Source organism: Rhinolophus ferrumequinum, chromosome 5 (assembly GCF_004115265.2).
Source record: "Rhinolophus ferrumequinum isolate MPI-CBG mRhiFer1 chromosome 5, mRhiFer1_v1.p, whole genome shotgun sequence".
Classification (NCBI taxonomy): domain Eukaryota; kingdom Metazoa; phylum Chordata; class Mammalia; order Chiroptera; family Rhinolophidae; genus Rhinolophus; species Rhinolophus ferrumequinum.
The window spans coordinates 49,607,318-49,628,978 of NC_046288.1; the positions used below are offsets into that span (position 1 = coordinate 49,607,318).

Consider the following 21,661-nt stretch of genomic DNA (forward strand, 5'->3'; position numbering starts at 1 on the left):
TAGTAACTTGCAAAATAATACTGCTCTTTTTTATCTATTGTCTATTGGCAACACCCAAAGTACAGGAAGCACAATGTCCCTACTGAAAATAGAGACTCTGAAATTTGTTTCTGAGACTTATAAAAGAAGAGGTGACACCAATAGAATATAGATCTCAACACACAGGGCTTGGTGAGAAAGGCAGCCACTTCCACTGCAGGTCAAGTTTCCCAGAGGGGAGGATTAGGGTAATTGACAAGAACAATTCTTGGAGTATTAAACGTAGAACTGCTATCACCACCTGTGGGGACAGAGCCAGGAGTGCAGTTTCCAGGCTCTCGGCCTCATGTGGAAAGGTGCTGGCCCAGGTAGTAAATGGCCATCAATTGTGATTGCATTGCCATCAGCTGTGGCTAGTTGGCCGTCAGCTGTAACCAGTGAGCCATTGGCCACTAATATAACTGCTGTGGCTATGCTAGCAGAAAAATGGGGGCTAACAAGAAGGTGGTGGCTGAGCTAGCAAGAGCGGATTGCAGCTAGCAAGTGAGGCTGGTTGGCAGAGACAAGTGGACAGCAGGTTGTGGACAGTGTGGCTCCTGCTTCCTGTGTCTCCAACCCAGCCGTCAGTGAGAGTATAGTGGTATGGCTCCCCTGCCTATGGCTCCGTGGGTGTTCCTTTTTAGCCTAGCCATATCCTGCGTTCTTATGTGGGGAGCAGGAGCAGAGACTCCGCAGGCCGCCCCGCGCGACACCACCACACTCAGAGTGATACAGGTAAACTAAGATGAGCAGATACAGAAAAGTAACAATATGTTTTTAACATCAGACACTTACCTGAGGGCAACTTTGGCTTTACGATGATTTCTGACTTCTGCGTATTCAGGCAGAAGGAGTCGGCATGCAGCTGAAGATGTGATTCACACATGGGGAGGGCTTCAATTAGGCTATCAAAGAGCAACAAGGGAGTGAGATACAGGGGTAGGAAGGTAATTAGAACGTACTCTTCACATTGCTTAATTGCCAACCTTTATCAGCAGCAGATGGTAGGTGAGCAGGAATTTGGGGGAAAAGCCACCTTTTTGACATTACCTCTAATTAAGAAGACTTTCTCAGTTATTAGGACAAACTTTGAAATCATTGTATTTTTCCCAGGTCAGTATTAACTCTGAAGGTGTAATGAAGTCTGTTCCCCTTCTGTCTATCATTTACTCTAGCTGCTTCCATCTGTTCTAAGGTGAAAAAGATGAACTTTTCAATGATTCTAATCCAGGTTGCACACTTAGGGGCCCCTTATGACTCATGAGTGCTCCACTTCTCAATGGATAACTTTTAAGGGGGGACCACCTGAAATGCACCATTGAGACATACCAGGGAGAATGTAAAATGGGCTCTGTGAGACCACCATTAAGTCATGGCATGAGAATTTGATACAAAACAATAATCAAACAAAACATTGCTACTTAGCAGTGAGCTTGAATGACATACTGTTTTGGGAAGAAGAAAACCATCCCAGGCCAATGCAGAACCAGTGTAGACTCGACTTTTATAAACTTCTTTAGAGGTTTAAAAAAAAAACAAACGTAGAGTTTTATATATACCTCTTCATAAATCCTATTCTTGACTGATTCTAGGTTAAAGCAATAACTCTGCATGAAAGCCCTCTTCTTAAATATCTGTGATATATGTATGTGTTAAATGCCTCTGATAAACGTATATCAGAGGCATTTAAATGCCTCTGATATAATGTGATCACTTTGACAACTTCTATTTTTATAGAGCAGTTGTCAGTTACTCTATGGCAGTGATTCTCAAAGTGTGGCCCTCAAACCAACAGTGTCAACATCCCCTGAGAAGTTATTAGTAATGCAGATTCTCAGGACTCACGCTAAATCAGGAACTCTGGGATTGGGATTCAGAAATCTGTTTTAATAAAGCCCTCCAGTGTTTCTGATGCACACTAAAGTTTGAAGCTACAATATTAGAAATAGACACCAGTTATTGGGTGATGCCCTGTACCATATTAGATACATTTTAAGCATTATGTCAATTTATCATCACAATGATTATGTGCAACTAATTATATCATTACTCCCATTGTGTGGGTCAAGGATCAAATGATTATCAAGGTAGACTAACTTCGCCAAGGTTCCAGAACTAAAAATTGGGAGCTAGCTTTCTAACCACATTCTGAGCAGTCTAAAATTCACACTCTTAGCCACTGAAGGATAGCCAAGTAGAAACAAAAACGCACTGTAACCCTGTTATGCAGGGTCTCTGGTCCTGCTCCCCGCACCAGAACGCAGGATAAGGTGAGTCCAAAAAGGAACACCCACGGAGCCATAGGTAGAGGAGTCATACCACTATATTGTCAATGGTGGCTGGTTGAGACACAGGAAGTAGGAGCCACACGATCCGCAATCTGCCATCCGCTTCTCTGCCAACCAACCAACCCAGCCCCTAGCGTAGCCACAGCAGTTATATTAGTGGCTGATGGCTAACTGGTTACAGCTGATGGCCAACTGGTCACAGTGGATGGCCATCTACTACCCGAACCAGCACTTTTCTACGTGAGGTTGAGAGCCTGGAAACTGCTCTCCTTGCTCTGTCCCCTCAAGGCCCTATAGCAAAGTCAACTGCAGGCCCAAAGTAGAACAGGCTACATAAAACTTTTCAAAAAATCAAGACTCTGGGGATCAGCAATTGACCCAATGATGAGAAACAAATGACCTTCCTTGTAGACATAAAAACTACTGTACTATGGAATAAAATAGCTGCACCCCATGTTAAAACATGATTTATGGCTAAGTTAATAAGTATTTTCCAAAATCTCAGTTGGGAAGCAACTGAATAATAATCTGAAACATAAACATTGTAAGTTTAATCTTGAAAATTGTGGTAGGTGGCTTCTGCATTCCATCTACATCAGATCTAGTGATCGTAGGAAGTTTACATGTACTTTAGATTCCCTCAGACCATCTTATACACACTGTATTTCAGTGCTAAACATTGAGTTCAAAAACAAAGTTGATGAAAGCATGCAAATACCAGTTTGATATTTGTTTTGTTGTTGTTGTTATTTTTTGATTTGTATCAAGGAAATTTTAAACATGTTATTCAGTGTCCCTATGAGGACCCAGATTAAACAAGACGTTAATATGACTTTTCCATAAAGATGATTCATGATGAGTTATTAGTTTTGCAAGATTTTAGTGAGTCTTCCAGAAAACTTATTCTGCTGCTGAGTAGGTCTGCAAACACTGAATTATACCTATTCTTATGTCTACATTGTATATCTCCTTAGAACCTCTAGCATGCTGATGTGCTTTGTGAATTTCCAAGGAAGTTACAACATGGGTAAAGTTCCCCAATTCATTGACCATGGAATTCTTTGTGGATGACTGTGAGAGACTAGAGTTCTCTGGAATAAGTGCTAGGACACATTTTTATAATTAAATACCAGGGGAAAGTTCTTCCCTAAAACATCACGATGCTCCATTTTTGCCCCACATTATGGAACTCAGAATCAAGTCAGATAAACCAGTTGTGCATGCACAAAGTGATAGCATAATACTATAGAAGAGAAAGCATGAACTCCAAAGCCTGTCTACCTGGAACTAAATTCCAGTTCTACCATTCTTAGCTGTGTGACTCCACATAGTTGCTTAAACTTCCTATGTCTCAGTTCCCTCAGCTGGAAAATGTTTTTATTTATTTATTCATTTACTTACTTACTTACTTACTTACTTACTTATTTTTATAAGAGCAACCTCTTGGAGTTGTTTTAAGATTAAAATTTATGAAAGGTTTAGAAGGGTACCTGTCATATGGTTAAAACCACACAAGTATTTGTTAACTAGCAATTAAACTAGCTCTGTGGCCAATATTGTTGTTTTCTCTATTGATTAAGCATCTGTTAACATCTCCTGCCTGTTACCATTTATTAATTTTAACGTATCCAAGTTACTTGTGCGTGGCACGCTTTCTTAGAATTATGTAAGTGATAGAAGAGCACGTTTCAAAATGAAGCAGGTGAGACAAAAAGGAATTTTCACACTAAACCTGACCAGTCAGTGTTTCTGAGAACAGTTTAGGGAAATACGTAAGTGATCTGTCAGTTTAATGTAAATGTCATTAAGGGAGACTTTCCAGTGGATCTGGTTGGTCACAGGTAGGTCCCCGCTTTGTGACACTCCTCTAAGCTTACTATCATCTAACTCCACGTGCTCCGGCCTAAGTCAGTTCCCCAGGAAAACTTTCCTACTGGGATAAACAGCTATTGCGGAGATAGTCTATCCTTCTTAACAGTATCTCAGCTTATCTTTTGTTTGTTTTTGGGAGGACTTTGGGTAGCGTAAATTAATTGACCAGTTTGAACATCTTGAGTGAATTAATAGAAGTGTGTTTTTACACTGACAAAAGTAAGAAGTAGAACAAATTGCAAAGGAAGCTGAAACAGAAGCAGTGCCCATGACAGGAGACATGGACTAAATACACTGGTGAGCCAGCCCTGCTGCCATCCCTACAGAGCACACAGACTTGCTGTCAGAGGGCTGTGTTTTACAAGCAGATCTGGTGATGAAGGCTTATTATCTGAAAACACAGAAAAGGTTTGCCACTTGACAAGAGTACAGTTGTGCAATAATAATGAAACTAAAATGGAGACCAGGTTTGGAACCTGCCAGTGTTAATGAAGATTTATTCCCTAGTGACATTTGATGAGACCTACTGGGTGGATTCTTAGATTTCATTAGTTAAAGACAGAGAGCAGTCAGTCTGATTAAAGAGGGAAAAAGCAGTAGGCAGCACCCATAAATTACTACAGCTCAATTAAGTGCAATGCAGGCAGTTTAGTGAGTGTTTATTACTAGTACAAAGGAAGATTTTCCAATTAGATTAAAAGGTTTTGAAAACAACGGTTACAGGCACAGTGATTTAGAACGATTGCTAGGATAATGCATCATGAGAAGCTATATTGATTAAAAGTAAACTGAAAAGTTATTTGTAGTGTTCATTGTTTATCAGGAGAACCCCTGCTCTGAGGTACAATTTTCCTCAGAAGATCAATGAGAGGACTGGGCTAATTTCTTCTTGCCCTGAAAATTGATAAGAATATAAAGGGCAGCTATATCACTGCTCAAAATACCAGCATGATTTATTCAGGTTAATCATCAAGAAAGTGACATTGCATAAATCATTGGGAATTTACCTTGCTGGGCCGGGCCCTTCAGGCCTGTTTCACCGTCATAAGCTGGACCAAAAAAAAAGAAGTGTAGGATTTAATCAGACAAAGCCTTTAGCTCACTGAACTGCCATAAGCTATTGCACAACCTGAAAATGGCAAGAAATCAAGGAAAGTTGCACAGACACCTTCTCTGATAGTGGCCACTAGAATTTCTGACAAAAAAACTTGTGGGATGAAGCCTAAGATGCAGCCTGTTAACTCATGTATTTTCTTCTTATTTTTATTTATTTATTTATTTTTTAATCTTGAAGTATCCATTAGACTTCCAGGACTGCTGAGCAAGCTGGAAATCCCCTCCACTTGACTAGAGGTCTGGGAGTAGACATTTCATTGGCCACAAACCATTATTTCCTTACTATGTGTGATTAAATATGAAAAAAAGGAAAGAAAAGCAGAGAGTGATAGCTGAATCTCTGGATTCTATAGATGCAAGCAATACTAATATATGCTACATAGAGATATCACAACGTATATTACAAAAGTTCTGAATAAAGAATGAGATAAACAAATTTTTTTCCCCTTAAAACTCTTGTTCTTTAAAAAGTGACTTAGAGATGAGCAGTATGTACTCCTTTTTCAATTCCTTATTGAAAAATAACCTGAATTTGTCCTTCTGATGATAGATTTGCTGCTTGTGCTATTCTTTGCCATCCACTTTTTCTAACTTTGACTTTCCTAACTGAAATCTTGAAGCCAGAAACAGCAGTTTGAAACATCCAAAGGGCAGAATAAGACAACAAACTAATATTCCATCTGTTGTGACATTTAGTATTTGCTTTTCTGGAGAAACATCATAGTGAATCAATTTCATATTAGCATTAAGAAATTAAGATCTTAGTTCACATGGTACACACATGTCTATTTCCCCTGAGTCTGGAATCAAGCTGCCTGGTTTAAACACCTGCACTGCTCTTCCTAGCTGCATGTGTGTGACATCGGGTTAGTTTCTTGATGACTCTAAACCTCAGTTTGCTTGTCTGTAAAATGTAGACAATAGTCTTTAACACATGATTGTTAAAAGGAATAATTGGGAAATATATTGAAAGAGTGCCCCATAATACCTGGTAAATAGGAAGTGCTCAATAAATGTTAATTTTCTTATTTAAAAGTACATTTTTAATGTACTTTTCCAAACGTTAAATCATGATTTATTGATGTAACGTAATCATACTCCAATCTCTTCCATCGTATCTAAAATTGTCATCATTAAACTAATCTTGACTACATTTTCCTATGGACAAGAGAAAAACATGTACGGAAGCAGAAAATTCACTTCTCTTGCTTTCAAAGTGAATGTTCTCAAGTGAAAAGAGGCAACACTCCTCTAATCTGGCCCACATACCCAGGGGTTTAGAGGTTAGAATAGTCTCAAATAAATCTTGAATATATTGCCTGAGGAATCAGCATCCTTCCTGGGATCAATCTGATTAACCAAATGCACTAAGTGTCATTTTGCACTAGCTAAATCATCACATTAAAAGGACAGAAATCAGTGATCAGTAAACGATATTAGTTAAACTAGCCTGTATACTTTGTATGTGAGTAGAAGAAAGGGCCGGGAAAAGAGAGAGGGAGAGAGCTGTGAACAGAAGCTCCCAGAAGATTAAGAGCCAAAGACCCTGACTAGAGATCAGACAAAAGGGTCATTATTCATGACTAAGTACATGAAGAAGGTGCTAAGTGAGTGATTGCTTCCCTCTTGTCAAGTGCAAGAAAACACTGAGAACTCTATTACTGACTAGTTTATAACCTAGTTACGCTGAAGGTACTACTGAGCATTTGGAATCAACACATTCTTTGGTCATGCTAGTAATTATTTTTCAGGAAACTAAATGTTTTACAGAAAATAGTCCTAAGGTTCTCTCCACTAATGATTCTATCTTCAAGTGGTGACATTTTGAGCTTAAGAAATAAAACACACACACACACACATACACACACACAAAAAAAACCCCAGCATATTGATTTCATTTCCGGTTCCAGGTGAACATCTAGTTTGGTTCTCAAATACTGCATAAGAGCCTATACATATTTACATATACATATTTATTGAAATTTACTCTTTCATAGAGAGTGCTGAATTGCCACAAACTCTTCAGATGTCTGCCCTAACGATATTTGGGTCTGAAAACACAAGAAGGCTATGGACAACCAAGTTTACTACCTGAAACAGATTTTATTCCCTTTCTAATGTGCATGTCAAAATGAAACAAGAAGACTTACACCAAAAATCACTAGCAATCTGAACAATAAACTCAGAAACTAGTAGTTACATGCTATCATTGAATCCTGTTCATGATGCCTTTGAAATAGCACAAATATTCATTCCTTTGTTCGTATTTCTAAGTCTTATTTTCATTCTGGGCCATTATTTCCTTTATTCTAAACTACAGAAATTATTTCAGAAATGGCTTCATTGCTTCTGTTTTCTCTTTATTCAAATCTGTGATCCTAAAATCTTCGTAAGCTGCCATTTGCTAAGCACTTACTGTATCTCAGATATGTGCTGAAGGCTGACACACAGAATCTCACCTAATTCTCGCATGTCATCCTGAGAGTTTTGAGATGATAATGTGGATTGGCTCCTTCAACACTTAATTTTCTCCTAGTGTGCTTTCCTGGGCTGGAGGTGGAAAAGCAAAATGCCACAATCCCCAGACTGGATTCCAGCCAAGGTTTCAGACATCATTCATACACATTCATCAAAAGCTTGAATTAGAACTGAGTAAATTTAGAAGAGATACAGAACTATAGTTAGAGATGTCATAACTCTGGACCTCAGAGATGTAGTGGTGACTTCTCGATATGGTAGGAGCATCAGCTTCTGGGATGGTCCAGTTCTGCAGTGTGGTTTTGGGCATCATTTTTTAAAAGTCAGCATAGCGACTGCTTTCTTCAGTCCAGCCAATGCTTCCAAAGGCTAAGTAACATTCTCTCCATGCTTACATGAGTCAGAATGGACTCTGATAACTTCACTTGAGCACTGAACTCTATAGATGAATGTATTCCCACTATACAATTTAAATAGAGTAGTTAAATGTCTGTTAAATGTATACAGGTAGTAAGTTATGGTTTAGGATTTAGATCCAAGCAAAATGATCTGCACTGTCATTATTCCATTCTCTCCTTGTAAGTTCCTTACTGCTTGACATGGGGATGAAGTCAAATTCCTTTTGCTGGTCACTAAAAGCCGTTTCTTTTCGTTTTTCCCGAGCTCCTTCCTAACTTTTTTTTCCTCACCCAAAGCCTTCTGTACTAAAGCCCACTACACTCCAGTCATGCTGAACTTACTCCTGGCTTTTCCCATCAATATTGCTTTTCACCCTAATTCTGTCATCTGGAATTCTCCACATTCACTTAACTTACCTAGATCCTACCCATACTTTGGAGAATTTATTCCCAAATTATCCAGTCCTCTGAGAATATTATAGTGCACAATAATCCTTTCTTTTTAATTTCATATCACTTAGAGTATATCATTGTTTTGATAATTAAACATACAGGGCTTTATAGCTCACATATCATTATCTTATTGATTTTTTTTAAAACTTATGTCCCTTTTATCTGTGTGGCTATATCAGAAAATGTTTGATAAATAAGCTCCTCTGATAGTTCACTGAATCCTCCTCAGCAACATAGATATGCAGGTGACGTGCTTCTTTCATGTGTACAATAATTTTAAGATGATGATTTTCAAGCTATAGCTTTCACAAAAATTCCCTGTAGATCTTCTTAAAACATGGACTCCTGGGCTGCATCTCAAAAACTCTTAATTCAGTAGAGCTGGAGTCTGAGAATTGGATTTTTAACAAGCTCTCAGGTGGTGCAAATGCTGCTAATTCTGGAACTACACGTCAGCACTGTGGTAAGAATAGAAGTAATTTCTATAAAATGTACAAATTCTTTTCACAGATACCTTTTTATTTGTTCTCACAATAGCTCTCTTAGATGTTTAGTATTATTCCCATTTTAAAAATGGAGAAAGGATATGCATAAATGATTAAAGGATATTCTCTACTCACTCTACTAATATATAGCAGAGCCAGATTTTTAACTCAGGCCCATTAATTCCAAATTTTATTCTTTTGCCTGACATCATAATGCCACCTCCTCTTGAAACTTGAAAATAATTTATAGTAAATAATTCTTTGTTATAATATATTTTTTTTATTTCTTACCATCATAGAGTCAGAAGTAAATTTTTCTTGTCATAAGGTGCATCTGTGTAATAATTTTTGGTTATACTAATTTGATGTCAAACGAATGAATAAAACAACATTTCCATAGAACTCTAATCAAATGAAAACTTTTACAGAAAAGGAAAAGAAGAGAAACAGAAAGAAAGCATATATCCATATCTCCTTGCTAGTCCAAAAGATTCTAGAAAATTGCATGAGTGAAAACTATTTGGCTGCAAATGACAGAAACGCAACTCAAACCAGTTAAAGCAGAAAAAGGGAAATGTATTGGTCACAAATCCCAGGAGTTGCGATTCAGGTAAGGCTTTATCTAGGTGCTTGGAAATTGTCAGAAATTCATTTCTCTTCCCTGGAGAATTCAGATGCTATATCTTTATGGTGGTCAGACAATAACCAGTATCTCCAGGTATGAATTTTAGTATTTCATAAACCCCATAAAAAGAGAGATTGTCTTTCCCCATGGTTTCTGTCAGAGTTGTCTGGCACACACCTATTGGGTCTGTTCATCTCAGGCTGATTCATATACTAACCCAAGAATCAATTATTGTGACATTTTAAAGCACGGAATAACCAACTGAGACATGGGGACAGGAAATGCTTAAAGGGTAATTAACAACAACAAAAATTGGGGCCTTTTTCCCAGAAGAAGGTGAAAAGTTTTCCTAAGTAGGCAGAAACAAAAGATGTCTAACAGACCACTAAATAGTGGGCATAAATTATGAAAAAGGTAATATGAATCTGTACGTAAATAAACATTATATTAGTTTGCGGAGCTTGGAGAGATTAAATATGCATGTAGATGAAAGTATGCTGATTAGATATTTTTCTAATATCCTTTGATGAAGGCTGTTAATATTAGTCATTTCAAGATTACAATTATGTTTTTCCAGGAGATTAGAAACAATAACAATAATCAAAATAAAACCATAGTTTGAAATAAAAAGGGACATCTGCAGAGAGAAAAATACTAATACTGGTGTTTTTCAGATGTCAGAACTAGGATTGGTCTTTGTGGTAGATTGTATGATATTCCAAATTATTTTCTCCCTCCTTCCCTGTTAGAAAAGTATACATTTCTACCTTTCATCACGTGACTTGCAGTGCCTTTCAGTGGAAGAAGTACACTTCCTAACCTCATGGCATTATGCTGGTCCGAATGGTTTGCTTTGGAAAATGGAATTTGAGTAGAAGTGAGAATATGCCAGTTGTGAGCAGAAGCTTCAAGAGCCATTAGATACTTGGATTTGGTCTCCTTTCCCTTGTTACAATAATAGCGTGTTCTAGATAGGGCCTCCAGGCTCTGTTTTTAGCCTGCATTCTGGTTTAAGGAAGAAATGTAGGGCAGGAGCAGAATTACCATAATAAGCAGCTAATAAAAAAACAGGAACAAGGGAAAAAGCCAAAAGAAAACCATGAAAAGCTTTATGTATTCTTAGAAGAACAAGCTGCTTGAGATTTTTGGGACAGCCATTTGTTACACCAACCTAAACTAGAAAAAAGAAAATTGACAGTCTTATGTAATTTTGTTGAATGACCTGGAGAAATGCTGCCATTGTTTTCCCTTCAATTTTCAGATACATAACACTGTCATTTTGAATAATAAAATGGAAACAAGTAAATTACCTGAGCATTTGCTAAGTTTGAAGCATTTTGCTAACAGCTTTACCAACTATATTTGTAATATTCTATTTTGTCCTCTGTGACACCCTATTATGAATATTCTGAATCCCTTAACCAGTGAGGAAACTCACTTGGGCAAGGTCATAGATCTACTATCAGGCAGACTCAGATTAAAATCCTGGCTTCAGGTGCCTGGCTTTCTAGCATTTATAAATTTTGGAGTAAACAGGTGATACATGACACATGCATGAAGTGGTAATCCAAACAATGGTAATGTATTTGAGGACCCTAAAAATGTAGAAATTACTCTAGAAAGGGTAAGAAAGAGTGCCTGTAAGATATCTGAGTAAAAACAATTGGCACCACATAAACATTGAAAGTAGAAGCTGAAAAGAGATGTGACTGAAATCTAAATAGCTATGAAGAGGGTTAAAAAATTAATATGGCTTCAAATATAAATTTCAGACTATAATGAGTTATTTCTTATTGCTTGAGTAAATTTAACTTATATTTAGTAAAACTGTAGTATGGGTTGAATTATGTGTCCCCTACTCCCAAGTTCATGTGTTGAAGTCCTAACCCCACTACCTCAGAGTGTGCCTCTATTTGGAAATAGAGTTGTTGCCATATAATTAATTCAATTACGATGAGGTCATATTGGAGTCAGTGGGCGCCTAATCCAATATAACAAGCATCTTCCAAAAAATGGGAAATTTGGACACCGACACACATACAGAGAGAATGCCAAGGGAAGACGAAGGCGGACATCAAGGAGATACAGCAGAAGCTAATGAAGGCTGAAGACTGCTGTCAAAACATCAGAAGCTGGGAGAGAAGAAGGGGGCAGATTTCCTCCTCACGGCCCTCAGAAAGAACCAATCTGGCCGATAACTTTATTTAGGTTTTCCAGCCTCCAGAACCAAGAGACAATGCCTTCCTGTTGTTTAAGTCATGCTGTTTGTGGTACTTCATTACAGCAGCTCTAGCAAAGTAATATAAATTAATTGTTAACTTAGAAAATAAGTTGTAAACTTAAAGAACATACATCACTACAAAGCAATAATAATTTATCAATAAAATAAAAAAGCTTGTATAAATCCATAATTCATAAAGTTATAACGAGCTATGAAGGAAAATTATGATATATGCTTGCAGTCTGAGGTTGGCTTCAGAGAGAGAACCTGACAGACATCATGAAAAGATTTTAGTTTATTATATTAAAGTGATAAACATTCAAGGTGATTTCTATAATTATGTACAGGACTGCGACAATTTTCCAGATTTAATTTTTCGTATTTTCCAAGAGTATCTAATATCTCTTGTAAATTTTTAGTTACTTTAAAATGTAGTCATAATGGAAAGGGCAGAAGTACTTTGGCCTCACGTGGAAATAGTATATTCTTTCATGCCCTCCAGCACAAAGCTGAAAATGGTGCTTTGATGGCCTGAGAGAGTTAATTCACATCCCAGATGCCTAACTTACTCCCTCGGAGTAAATTACTCATTGGCAGGACAAGGTCATTCTTCATTTTAACCATTACCATAGCATTTTATATTGTCAAGTGCTATGTGGTTTTGCAATCCTTAAAATCCCCTGGTGAAGTAAAGGGGATGACAAACACAATTATGTCTGATTTACAGACTAGGGAACTGGGACTCAGGCAAGAGACAAAGCCATCATTGGTAAGGGCCATCCCAGAAGGCAGGAGCTCTGGCTCGGGTCTCTGTTTATCATATGGAATGCAGGAATACACCTAAGGGATATTAGCTATGCATGAAATTCTTATATTTCTTGGAACTTTAGCTCCCCACCCAAGCTGATTCTTGGCAGCAGCCATCTGTCAAAGAATTAAAGGTACAAAGAAAGTTAAGTACAAATTGTGTATCAGTAAAAGTTTAGATATTTGGGATTAGAGATGTCTGCAAAATCAAAATGAAACACACTGTAACTTAAAATCAATTGCCCAAAACAGTATCAGGAGGACTAAGGAAGGATACTACCATTTGCCACTATTTTGGCAGATGAATCCAGTTAAAAGCTTCAGTGGGTCATGTGCAGGGGGGCAAGAGAGACAAACCTCAGAAAAAAATACAAAGAATAAATATTCCATTGCTTAGTATAATTTTGTCTAAAAACCCATATTAAGTTGAAAGAAATCACTATTTCTACTTCATCACTTAATTATGAGATGAAACCACGACTTGGCATTTATTCCAATAGGCATGTTTTACCTACCTCTGTAGCATATAAACTTAGCATTTGTCAAGTTATTGCCCAGAAAACAATGCTGGGCTTTTGTCATAAATGTTTTGGGAATGTACTTTCCTATCCAAGCCCACAACCTAGCATCCCAGCTCTTGAAAACTGATTTAAAAAATCTCAAAATGAAATATCTGAAAGAGGCCTCAAGAATAAGTCAGTCAACATTTGAGTCTCAATTGGAATTTTGGGCGTTGGGCTACAAGGTCAGGATGGATGGCTGATTATCAAATTTTTGAAGTTGAATGTTGGACATTTCATGTCTGCATTAAGCTAAATCCTAAGATAACAAGCTGCCAGAGCAGATGTGATTCATGTAATTTAACGTTTACTTTCTTTTAACTTATAAGTTTGAAATGTTCTAACCCATTTTCCTGCTGCCAATCAGAGGTCCAGTGTTGCCCTGATGTCCTATTGATTCCAAAATCAATGACGGTGCTGCCAATGCTTAGTTAGACAGCATGATTGCCCTTTCAAAGCAAGCCACTGGGTAAAGATGGCCCTTCGGAGTTTGATCAATTTTTACCACAGTGAGGCAGAAAAGTTAAGAATCAGTATGATGACCTATTATATTGATGTCACTCAGGTCTAGAACTCTTCTGACACAGGCTTACAGATGGAAATTACAATTTGCTGGTGACAAGTGTGAAAATAGCTGCCACAAATCTATGACACAGAGTATACCAAAACTTATCTTAGTGATTTTTACAATTCATTAAATTGAACCCATATTTAGATTTAATTGTATGGTCCAAATTATATTTTTTTATACAATTACAGAATTTCTTATTTGGTGGCAAGATCATAATATCTACTTAGCTAAATAACTTTCTAACAGACCAAGCAAATTAATTACCATTATATAAATGAGGAAGAGTTGTCAGATATTCTTTCACTTGTGTTTTAAGATAAAATTCTACCCATTACAAATACGTGGAAAGAAATTTCTACTTTAATGAGAAATTAAATTTAGAGAAGAATGTACATGACCCATTTGGTAGGGCATTTTTTTTCATAATTCACTTTTTATTGTGGTAAAATTCACATAACATAAAATTCACCATTTTAACTATTTTAAAGTACTATACAATTCCGTGATATTTAGTATATTCACATGTTGGACAACCATCACCACTCTCTAGTTTCAGAACACTTTGATCACCCTAAAAAGAACCTTCATATCCATTAAACATTCACTACCCATTCCTCCTACCACACAAACCCTGGCAACTATTAATCTACTTCCTGTCTGTAAAAATTTGCCTATTCTGGATATTTCAAATAAACAGAATTATGCAATATGTGGCCTTTTATGTCTGGCTTAACACTTAGCATAATATTTTCAAGGTTATCCATGATATAGCATATATCACATTTCCCCGAAAATAAGATCTAGCCAGACAATCAGCTCTAATGCATCTTTTGGAGCAAAAATTAATATAAGACCTGGTCTTATATCATATCGTATATCATATCATATCATAGACCGGGTCTTATAGTAAAATAAGACCAGGTCTTATATTAATTTTTGCTCCAAAAGATGCATTAAAGCTGATTGTCTGGCTAGGTCTTATTTTCAGGGAAACACGATATCGGTGTGTCATTCCTTTTTTGGCTATATAATATTCTATTGTATAGATATATACCACATTGTTTGCCCATCACTTTATCAACATCTGGGTCATGACCATCTTCTATTACTATTCTAAATAGTGCTGCTATGAGCATTCATGTACAAGATTTTGTTTGAACATTAAGTTTTTAATTCTTTGGAGTGTATACCTAGAAATGGAATAACTGGGTCACATAGCAATTCTGTTTAACTTACCGAAGAACTGCCAAACTGTTTTCCACAGTAGCAGCACCATTTTACATATCCACCAATAATCTAAATGTTCCAAATACCTATATCCTTGCAATATTCATTTATTATTATAATTATTATTATTATTATTATTTTCGTCATCTTATTAGCTATTAAGCGGTATCACATTGTGTTTTGATTTGCATCTGCCAAATGGCAAATGATCCTGAACATCTTCTCATGCGCTTGTTGACCATGTGCATATCTTTTTTTTTTTGAAAATGTCAATTCAAGTATTTCATCTAATTTTTAATTGGGTTGTTTGTCTTTTTTTTTTTTTTTTTTTTTTTTAGTATTAAGGGTTCTTTACATGTTCTGGAAACTGAACCCTTTTCATATATAGAGGGTGCCAAAACAAAAGGTATACACATTTTAAGAAAGGGAAAAACTATATTAAAATTCTAATACTCAATATATACCGATAACAAAAGATGAATACAAGTCATGTGTATACTTTCTTTGGCACCCTTGGTATTGATTTACAAATATTTTCTCCCATTATATGTGTTGCCTTTTCACTCTCTCGGTAGTGTCCTTTGATGCACAAATGTTTTTAATTTTGATGAAGTCCAATTCATCTATTTTTTTTTTCTTTGTTGCTTGTGATTCTGGTGTCATATCTAAGAAACTATAATTAATCCAAGATCATGACGATTTTCTTTTGTTTTCTTTTTAGAGTTTTACAGTTTTTAGCTCTGACATTTAGTTAATTGTTCTATTTTATTTAATTTTTGTATATGGTATGAGGAAAGGTCCAATTTTATTTTTCTTCATGTGGATACTCGGTTGTCCTAGCATCATTTGTTAAAATACACTATTCTTTTCAATTGTATGGTTTTGGTACCCTTATGAAAATAAATTGACTATAGATGTATTAGTTTATGTTTTGAGTCTAAATTTAATTCCATTAATCTATATGCCATTCCATATGTCAGTAACACATCTTTGATTACTGTAGCTTTATGACTGTAGCACTATTATAGTAAGTTTTACAATTCAATTTTGTTCTACTTTTCCAAAATTGTCTTGGCTATCTGTGGTTCCTTGCAATTCCATATTAATTTTAGAGTCAGCTCTTCCATTTCTTAAAAATAAAACAAACAAAAACAAAAGCCATTTAGATTTTTATAGGGATTGCATTAATCTGTATATTGCTTTGGGAAAATAATTCCATTTTAACAATATTATGCTTCTAAACCATGAACACGTAATGTCTTCCTATTTATTTAAGTCTTGTTTAATATTTTTTTAGCAATCTTTTATAGTTTGCATTGTGCCAGTTGTACCTCCTTGGTTAAATTTATTCCTATGTCTTTTATTCTTTTTATGCTATTATAAATAGATTTTTTTTCAAAAATTTCCCTTTTGGATTGTTCACTGTTAATGTATGGAAATACACCTGATTTTTTCACCTTGGTCTTGTACCCCCAACTTTGCTGAGTTCATTTCATAAAACTATTTTTCATATTATAGTGACAGGAGAAAAATTCTGAGCTGTTCTAAATTAAATTAGAGCAGGCTAGGGAGTGGGAGAAAGAGACAAGGGTAATTAACCAGTTAATGGTTGTTGTCCAATTGACAAAAGATGGCTCACATTCCTGAATGTATGATGGAGCTTCAAACCAACTTCCAGGCTGCTATCTAAAAAGAAAGAGTCAACCACCAGATGCCACTGCATCCTGATTAAGCATGAAGTTTCCAGACTGTTGCCCCTATCCAATCAAAAGTAGCAAATATTTCTTCCTTACAGACTATACACCTATCCTAGAACTGCACCCACTTCACCTTCTCCTGCCACCCTATCTATAGCCAACGTAAATTCTTTCAGAACAACTTAACATCTTGAAAAGAGCCCTGTCAACTCCAGGATGGCAGACATGTTCATCTTTTCCATCTACTCTGCTTCTGGTGGTTTTGACTATATGTCCCAGGACCTGGTTCTTTTTCTGGCTAGCACATGGCTCAATAAACATTTTCTTTCAGAAAAGGTTTTGGCTATGAAGGTTTTTGTTTAACAATAGTGACTAGTCAAACACAGACTAGAAATGCCTGGATAACGTGGGTACGTACAAGTAGTTATTACAGAGAAATCATTACACTTTAAAAATACCAATAGGACTATTTTCTTATCACATTATGGCTGTTGTCATATACCTCCTTCCACAACATAACAGTGAATTTAAGATAATCTTTATTGATTGAAACCAAAATAATCATAACGTGCACTGGCTTTCAGAATGACTATTATTTATGTTAACAAAATATTGTTTGGTGAGTAAATAATAAACCTGCCGACCAAGACTTATGAATCACTTGAAGAAGAGAAAAATGAAGCCTAGGGGCTAAGCAAAATAGATTTTCAATTAAAAAAAAATGGTGCATAGATATAAAAACCTATTTTAATACTTAAAGTTTGAATATACTTCTTGTGCAAACATATCTTAAATGTCACTTTGGTTCTGGTGAGGCCATAGGTCTATTTGCCAGAAACTTCAAAATATTTACAAACAAGTTTAAATCAGAGCACGGGAAAGTCTGCCACTACAAAGAAAATAAATACACAAAATTTGTGTCATAAAGGGTTGAGCAAATTTTATCAGTGAGGAGAAAGGATTTATAAAAAATTAATAAGCTTAGTGATGATAAGGGCGAAGTGACCTAGTGCCATAGAAAGAATGTAGCTTAGAAATAATTATATGATTACAAAGGGTAAGAATAAAAACTTAATTCTCTAACAATAAAGAAAAAGAGCTGAAGCAGAAATGCAGAAATAAGTTGTTTTGGGGATAAGCTTGATCTTAAGGGAAAATTGAAGGAGCTGAGTGGTTCATGGTCAAATACAGGGGATAAAAACCTAAGGAAGAATTGGATTTCAAATTAAGAGTTTAATGAACAAAGAAAGCAATAGGTAAAGAGCTTAAGCAGCAAAATTGTGAACCCATAAAACTCCTATCTGTGGTACCGGTAGAACCCGAGCTTTCTAGGCAGAAGTGTGAAATTACTGGCTGAAAATATTTTAGGACAAGTAAAAGGGGTACAGTTTATGGCATCAAAAGCATGGTATTTAAAATAATTTTGTTTTAAAGTCCCAGCTTAAATTCTCTTGAGTGGTAGCAGTAAGAGGTGACCAGTGAGTGACAAAATAACAGGGAGTCACTCTTTAGAATTTGCTCAAAATCTGCTTTACCATGCTGATATAATTGTGTTTGGAAATTCAGGTCAGCATGTATCAGTGTAGGAAATCATTTGGCATTCAAAATTTTAGAGGGTGTTCATACATAGAGGTGAGCCCTCCCTCTAGCAAGGTCAACATGTGAATATACAAGGTGTGATCAAACAATACAGTGAATGTTTAAATTAAAAATATATATATTACAGTAAAAGACACATTGCCATTAATCCCCCCAAAATACTCCGCCTCACTTTGAATAAAATTATCCCATCACTCTTGCCACTTTCTGAAGCAGTTCTGGAAGTCCTCTTTTGTGAGTGTCTTTAGTTGCACTGTCGTGGCGGCCTCCGTATTCTAAATCATTTTGACTTTGGGGAAGAGCCAGAAGTTGCCTGGTGCCAGATCCGGTGAATAAGGTGGATAGGACACAATGTAAAAATTTTATTTGACAGAAATTGCAGTACCAGAAGTGATGTGTGACACGGAGCTTTGTCATGATGGAAGATGATTTACGGCACACTTTAAAACATACCTTCTCTTAACCGTAGCTCACACACAACTGACTGCACCGAACAAGTTGAAACTTGTCACATACCGTTACTAAGGTTCACCATTCTGCTTCCTGTATTGAAGATCCCTGCCTTTCTGTTGAATGGCACTCGGCAGCAGCATTCACCATATTTTGTGATCACAACAGAAAGGCTCTATGTCACACATCACTTCCGGTATGGCAATTTCTGTCAAATAAAAACATTACGGTGTGTCCCCATCTACCTTATCACCAGATCTGGGACCGTGAGACTTCTGGCTCTTCCCCAAAGTCAAAATGACCATAAAAGGAAAACATTTTGAATTGATTCAGGACATCTCTAGGCAGCCACAGCAGTGCAACGAGAGACACTCACAAAAGAGGACTCCCAGAACTGCTTGAGAAAGTGGCAAGAATGATGGGATAAGTGTGTTCCAAGAGAGGGAGAGTATTTTGAGGGGGATTAATGGCAATGTGTCTTTTATTGTATTATTATTTTTATTTAAACATTTGCAGTATTTATTGATCATACATCATATCTTAAAGTTAAAAATCTAAATTAGTGGGTAATTATTTCCTTTATGAAATAAATAATCCTTCATTTACAAAAGATTTGAACATGACATCTCTTATCTCATAATTAATATGGTTCCATTTTTTTAAAAAAATCAATCCGTACAGAATATTAGGAGAGTATATTTTACATTAATGTGAGATAAAGTTACGGGGATAGTCATTCCTCCATGCAGTGGACTTTGTCATGCAGTACCCAGGTTCCTTTCAGGGAAGGAATTACCCTCAGTAACAGCCTCAGTCGCTGTTGCCAGACAGCTTTGAACTGTCAGCCCTCTCAAGTGACTGACTCAGCTGCAGAGAGCCACCTTGCACAAGGTCACTCTTATTCCTGGGGAGGCCCACACCCAGTGACTAATCTATGCAGGAGAACAAAGGCCAGCCATCTTAGCTCAATTCAATACAAATCTTTAAGTCCATTCTATGGGTTGACCAAGTTGGCTGTTGAGCTAGAATTGCAGCTCAACTTCTCCCTCTGCTTAATCCAGCTTCCTTCTACTCCCTTTCATAAATGTTGAAAGTATACTTACAAAAACATTATACATGTTAAAATGTGTACCAGGAACTATTTCCCAAGGAGCCCAGCTTCTAACATTACATCAAACATGTTTGTTAAGAAAAAGGTATCCTGATTGTTGAATTATATAAATATTTTCAGAGATAATAGAGGATTTAGGGAAAGTGATTAAAAAAAAAGGAAGGACCTAAAAACTATGGATTGGAGGATTAAGGTTGAAGCTAATACAAACATAGTGGTTAAAGGAATGTCTGTAAGTATATTCTAAAAGATACGCTTTTCTATTATTATTATTTTTTTTAAATCTACAAGCATCTATTTCCAAATAAGGTCACAGTCACAGGTACCGGGAGTCAGGACTTCAAAATCTTTTTGGATGACACAATTCAACCATATACATATGAAAGATTCTTTTTACATGTACAAGTAGGTTACAACAAGTTCTAGTAAGATATGTACATAGTGGTGGGTTAATACTTCTAATAACATTGCTATAATATTTAGCTTAAGCAAAAGGAAAATAATACCTTGTTTTACAGTTTTCCTATATGTCTTATTTTTTCATCAGTCTGGCATGGGCAGAATTAGTAAATCAACATATGTTGACTGATGGATGATGACATGCAAAAATATTTTACTATGCACTTTGGGTGACATGAAGATATACAAGTTGAGGACTTTGCCTTTGAAATGTTTATAATATTATATTTATATAAACATCAAGGATACAAAGACATGTAAGTACTGTCTGCAATTTAAGAAAAATGTTATACAGTTCTTCAGTTTTTAACACATTTCTTCATTGCAGAATTTGGTTTGTACTCTGAAAGCTGGAAGTTGTGAAAAGTCCTTGAATCTTGCAATTCTATGAATTTATATCACCAATTACATTGAGAATGACTGTAATAGAAGAAGAACTTATCAATTGTTAAAGGCTATTTAAAGCATTTTTATTGCTAAATAAAACAATGGTCTATTTTTTATCACATAGAATTAATATGTTAACATTGTATAATGTTTCCTTCATATTTTTATAGTAAAGAAATGAAATATTAAAGATGAATATCAAAGACCCACTGTTTCTCAATCCTATTCCCTTTCTATCCCTGTGGCAGCCCTATCACAGATTTAGTGTTTATAATTCCAGCTCACATACAAGTATATTTTTTTTCAGATCTAATGTGTTCTCTAGGTGTGTTAGATGAGTAATTTTTATTTTTTTTAAATAATTTATTTCTTTTTATTAGCTACAGTTGACATTCAATAATTATTTTACATTAGTTTTAGGTGTGCAGCATCCTAGTTAGATATTTATATAATTTATGCAATGATCACCCCCATTCATCTAGCACCAACCTGGACTATACAGTTGTTGCAACATTACTGACTATATTATCTGTGCTGTAGTTTACATCTTGTGACTATTTTATAATTACCAATTTGTATTATATTTCTTAATCCCTTCACCTTTTTCACCCAGCTCCCCAACTCCCCTCTCCTTTGGCAACCATCATTTTGTTCTCTGTATCTATAAATGTATTATTGTTTAGTTTGTTTAGATTCTACATGTAAGTGAGATCATATGGTATTTGTCTCTCTCTGTCTTTGACTTCTTTCACTTAGCATAATACCCTCGAGGTCCATCCATGTTGTTGAAGATGGTAAGATTTAATTCTTTTTTATGACCAAGTAATATTCCACTGTAT

At 36.0% G+C, this 21,661-nt stretch overlaps 1 protein-coding gene across 1 annotated transcript in view; it reads right to left on the reverse strand.

Annotated features, from left to right (window-relative positions):
• Positions 1–812: 812 nt before the first annotated feature.
• The window catches only part of STPG2 (sperm tail PG-rich repeat containing 2), a 444,557-nt gene continuing 423,708 nt past the window's right edge, over positions 813–21,661 (reverse strand). Inside the window, exon 11 of the mRNA XM_033106649.1 lies at positions 813–923. Within this exon, the coding sequence (XP_032962540.1) occupies positions 915–923 (9 nt within the window). The 3' untranslated portion in view covers positions 813–914. The remainder of the gene's footprint in view (positions 924–21,661) is intronic.